This window comes from Stegastes partitus, unplaced genomic scaffold (genome assembly GCF_000690725.1).
Source record: "Stegastes partitus isolate 25-593 unplaced genomic scaffold, Stegastes_partitus-1.0.2 Scaffold577, whole genome shotgun sequence".
NCBI lineage: Eukaryota > Metazoa > Chordata > Actinopteri > Pomacentridae > Stegastes > Stegastes partitus.
In genome coordinates, this window is record NW_007578308.1 from 118,841 (window position 1) to 124,075 (window position 5,235).

The 5,235-nt window shown below is 46.9% G+C and overlaps 1 protein-coding gene across 1 annotated transcript in view; it reads right to left on the bottom strand.

Annotated features, from left to right (window-relative positions):
- LOC103362486 (suppressor of tumorigenicity 14 protein homolog) overlaps positions 1-5,235 on the bottom strand; it is a 26,280-nt gene that overhangs the window by 6,264 nt on the left and 14,781 nt on the right. Inside the window, exons 6-15 of the mRNA XM_008288853.1 lie at positions 4,849-4,884; positions 4,426-4,654; positions 3,511-3,647; positions 3,046-3,143; positions 2,606-2,706; positions 1,220-1,353; positions 1,021-1,125; positions 832-939; positions 254-370; positions 4-129 (exon numbers count right to left, since the gene is read on the bottom strand). Coding sequence (XP_008287075.1) covers positions 4-129; positions 254-370; positions 832-939; positions 1,021-1,125; positions 1,220-1,353; positions 2,606-2,706; positions 3,046-3,143; positions 3,511-3,647; positions 4,426-4,654; positions 4,849-4,884 — 1,191 coding nt within the window. The remainder of the gene's footprint in view (positions 1-3; positions 130-253; positions 371-831; positions 940-1,020; positions 1,126-1,219; positions 1,354-2,605; positions 2,707-3,045; positions 3,144-3,510; positions 3,648-4,425; positions 4,655-4,848; positions 4,885-5,235) is intronic.

Genomic DNA, 5,235 nt, shown 5'->3' on the forward strand with positions numbered 1-5,235 from the left:
TACGACAGTCGGCTTCGTCCGATCCGTCCTCACAGTCTGGGTCTCCGTCACACTCGGGGTTCAGTTTGCTGATGCAGCGCCCGTCGCTGCAGCGGAAGGTGAACTCAGAACACTGCTGCAGCACCAGAGCTGCACAACACGACAGACAGCATCAGTACCGGACCCACAACCATCCCCGTCCCCTCTCCCGGCCCGGTTCGGCCCTCTGCTACGGCCCTTTCCCTTTGAGATGAAATGGAAAACGAGTTCTCACATTTTTCACATTTGGACTCATCGGACCCGTCGCCACAATCATCCTTTCCGTTGCACACCAGCTTCTCCGGGACACAGCGTCTGTTTCTGCAGGAGAACTCTCCTCCTCTGCATCTCACTGCAGAGAGAAGAAGCATCTTTATGTAGGAGACAGCTTCTTACGTTCACACATTCTTTACTGCCTTCAAGTCTGGCAGGAAGTCAGGACGACCCACCCAGATCCTCAGAACCGGATTGGCACAGTCCTGTACCAGAGTCTCTGTTTACATCTGCTGTCAAACCGGGACGTGAACACCTGACCTGCTCCAGCAGAAGGTAACATCACCGTCCTAGTTTAAAGACTAGATGTCATACAAGCTCTGTGCTTTGTCAGGTTACCACAGAGACAGTAAGAGGCTCCACCCGCTGGTGCAAACAGGTACAACAGCTGCGATATTAAACCACGAAAACAACCCCAAACTAATGAGGAGGCCTGTTTTGTTCAGATGGTTTCACTCCAGAGCTCAGACGTTTCAGCACCTGAACCGGTTTAGCAGCAGATGTGTTTCAGTTTATTTGTATTTATTCAGCTGGACCCACCGCAGTCTTCTTCGTCAGAGTTGTCCCCGCAGTCATCTTTCCCGTCACATTCCCACAACTTCGGCTTACAGCGGCCGTTTTTACATTTCATCTGCGACGCCTCGCACTCTGAGCACAAAGAAAAACCCGTTGAATCCACATTCAGTGAAGGCTGGTTTCCCCACATTCCCTTTGATCACCGGGACTCACTGCAGTTGAGCTCGTCGCTGTCGTCCCCGCAGTCGCTCCAGCCGTCGCACTGCAGAGTCTTGTTGATGCACAGGTTGCTGCTGCACTGGAACCTTCCCGGACAAGCTGATCGACAACGACACGCCTTCGTCAATCAAATCTAATGTGAAATCTATGTGAAAACCAGTGGCTTGCTAAAAACAAACAACGAGGCTCTTACGGTTGGTCGGGACAAAGGCTTCGTACTCGGCGCTGAAGCCCTGGCTGACGTAGGACGAGTCCGAGTTAAACCTGATGGTCATCTTGTTGCTTTTGCTGGTGATCACTGTGCTTTCTGACTTTCTGCCACACAATCTGCAACACAAAGCGACAGATAGGTGGCGCTGTTAGATCAATACAAGACAATAAGAGCAGATTCAAGAGAAACCCTTAAAAACCAAAGTCTTCGGGTTCTCCAGAACATTGACCTCGACCTTAAGATTCTGTCGGTAGGAGAGAAATCACAATGTTAAGGTCACAAGTGAGTTCTTTTTGATGGCAATATTTTGGTCTTGACTTGGGACTCTTTGGTTTTAACTTGGGACTCTTTGGTCGTGACAGGGCACCTACTGGTTGGTCCCAACTCAGACTTGATCCTGTTGAATCCGGACATGTTGGACTTGAGATGGAACGTGACGGTCTTGACTCGGAACACAATGGTCACGGCTGAAGACTCGTTGGGCCTGACTAGGGGTTCACTGGTTGGTCAGACTTGTTGGTCTGAAATTTGGACTTGTTGGCCTGAGACAGAACTTGATGGTCTTGCCAGGGAACTCTTGGCCTCGGCTTGAGACTTACTGGTCTTGTATTGGGACGTGTTTTTTCAAAGATGGAACTTGGTGTTCAGTATTGGTGACTTGCTGGTCTTGATTGAGGATTTGTTTGTTGGTTTTGACTTAGAGTTTAGTCTTTACTGGGGACTTGTCTTGATTCATGACTTGTTAGTTGGTCCTGACTTGAATCTTGGAGGTCCCGACTCAGAACTTATTGGTCTTGACTCAGAAGTTGTTGGGTAAGGGTTAAAGATGAAACTTGTTAGTCTTTACTGGGGACTTACTGGTCTGGACTCGTTGGTCTTAAGAACAAACTTGTTTGTCTTTACGTTGGACGTTTTGGTTTCGACCTGGGATTTGTTGGTGTTGAGATGGAACTGGATCATTACTGGAGACTCGTTAGTTGGTCCTGAAAGTAACAGTTTTGATTTGGGACTAGTTGGTCTTGAACTGGAACTTTATAGCCAACACTCACCTGTGATTTGCAAAACAATAATTTCTTCCAGCACAAGTCATAAAGAATACGTTCATGTCACTGATGCAAGTCTTGTCTTTGTGCGAGTCATATGACCTACGAGTCACAGCAGGCAAAGTCACCACGCTTGTGTGCAAATCTCAGCACTCCAAGTCAGTTACCTCCAAGTCAGTGCGATCGTCATCAGATACAAACCACTTAAATAAAAATCGGACTCGGTTCTTCTCTCATTTGAAGACGTTTGGAGGCGAGACACTCGTCCTGTAAACCCACAACAACCACAGACGACTTTCAAGTAATGACGGAGGAACAAACTGACCTCTGACCGTTGACGTCCACGTAGTCGTTGGGACACTGGCTGCTCTGGTTCCCCAAAGAGAACTTGTTGAACTGAACCTTTACGAACTTGTCCTTCGAGGCCTGAAAGGGAAAAACAACGAAGGTGAGAAAACGATGAAACACAACTGAACTGAAAAACCAAACGGAGTGAAACAAGCTCTGAATAACTTTGTCATCAAAGACTGATGATTGGAGCTGAGTTGTGAACACACTTTGCTAAAAATGCTCCCAGAAGGGTAACAAGCCAAAGATCAAGATGATGAAGACAAAGATGAGTCAAGAAGAAGACAACAGCGAACAAGATGATGGAAAAAACAAGCTGGAAAGACGATGAGGAAGAAGACGACAGAGAAGATGAAGACAGAGATGGAGAAGATGAGCGAGTTAGTTTAAGGAAATGTGGGAGTAACGTGGATTCACCTCGATGTTCCAGACACATGAGGTCCGTGGAGGGTAGTTGGAGGGAAAGAACGGAGAAGAGAAGGAACCTTCATCTGCTGTCAGTTTGCCTCCACAGTCTGAAGGAGGAAGACGATTCACAGCTACTGTTAATGTACGATGTCAAAGAAACGTCCAAAGTCTTCAAACGTCTCCGTGTGTCCAACCAAGAGACATTCAGTTTGCAATGGATCAACATCTGAGATGATCAGTGGTTCTTTCAAATATCTGCAGATTAAATTTAGTGTTTGCTCCAAATATAAAGAAGGGGACTTATGTCAGACCTGCACTCTTGAAAAACGATGTTCGAGTTTGGTTGTTGCACAACTTTGAGTTTAATTTAAATGAATCAGCTTCGAGAAAACTCAGTGAAACTCAAAAGTATTTGTTCCGCTGCATGTTTTCCTGTAAATAACTTGTTGCTGTTCCACAGAGAAGCGGACTTACTGAGTTCGGTGGCGGGGATCTGGGAGTAGAAGGCTCTGAATCCAGGGAAGTTCTTGTCCTCGCTGGTGACCAACGTCAGCAACATGACGTTTCCAGAGGACAAGAAGGACAGAGAGTCGTGAGGATATCCACACTGCCTGAGGACGGACAGGAGGTCTGTTAGAGTCTGCTTCAGTAAAGTCGGGAGGCGGGATTTATGTTCTGGGCACTAAAGTAGAACCTGAATGTCATTTTTCCATCTTAAACCAATGACAACAAAACAGTGTTCCCTTTTATACCAACAAATGGTAAATGGTCTGCACTTATCTACCTTTGCGGCACTCAAAGCACTTCACAATGTTTCTCATTCACCCATTCACACACCAATGGCAACAGAGCTGCCATGCAAGGTGCTGCCTTCGGGTTCAGTGTCTTGCCCGAGGACACTTCGACTGTGGAGGGGATCGAACCGCCAACCTTGTGATTAGAGGACAACCCGCTGTACCACCTGAGCCACAGCCGGCCAACAACTCAAGAAACAAGGAAACTGGCCCGTTTGTCAGTTCTTCCAGTGTCCATTGAAAATCAATTGTACCAAAGTGGAAAACAAGTTTGGTTTTTTTTTTTCTTTGTTGGAATCCCATTTACTCATTTTCAATCAAAATGGGAAAACTAGTTACACGTAGCAGCCAGACCATTTGGAGTCCGGACAGCTTTAGAATCATTGTGTCGTCGACCTTCATCCGTAACCAAACCACACAGCTTCCTGTCTGATGGGTCGGCTGTGTGGAGGCGACGTAGCAGCGACGGGTCGACAGTTTTTTGTCAAATTGTGACTCTGGCCAGATTAGAAACGTGTGCAAATTACTATTTTTAAGACATTATGGTCAAAAACAAGCAAATCTGAGCTCTGATTGTGGAGCAGGTGGGTCTCACTCCGTCAGCGCCCGTTGCTCGATGGGAACCAGCGAGTCGTAGAGTTTGATGAAGTCTTGATGACAGTCGTCCTCCAGGATCAGAGTGTGGAAGTTGAGCCGGACTCGGTGGCCCGGATCGGCCCGAAGCCTCCACTGCAGGTAGACGTTGGGAGGGTAGGAAGAGTCGGGGAAGCCGGGCGACTGGAGGAAGGCCTCCTCACGGACGTGGACGTCGAAGGGCTTCCTCACTGGAAACACACATGAAGGGAAACACTTTGAAAAGCGTGATGATGACAAAAGCCCACGTTTAGTCGTCAGCATGGGGAGGAGCTTGAAGGATCGTGGATGTGAAACTGGGATCATCACCATTTGTTTGACACCACATTGTGAATATATTTAAAACCTGATTAACAGAAATGTCCAAAAGAAAATCTGCGCTCACCAAATAATGAGGTCCTGGTCATGCGAGGATCGATCACTGCGAACACAAAGACACGATTTAAACGTTTGAGCCTTTTAAACGCTTGCTGCTCAAACATGAGGAGACTTCAGGACGTAAACATGAGCGAGCCGGTGGCCTGACAACAGAACTCATGGGGTCGAATGAACAAAGAGAATACGTCAAGGTTTGGTTCAGACAATCTTAGACTGATAACAACACCAAACAATGTAACCTGGGATTAGTTTTGTCTGCTGAAAATCCAGTTTCTACCCTGTCAACGGGTCCATAAGGTGTATTTTACACACTGAAAGACTGAAATAACTCTACCTTGAAACTGCAGCATACTGATGACAAAAACACAGACTCAGATTCCAAAGTATTGATGTG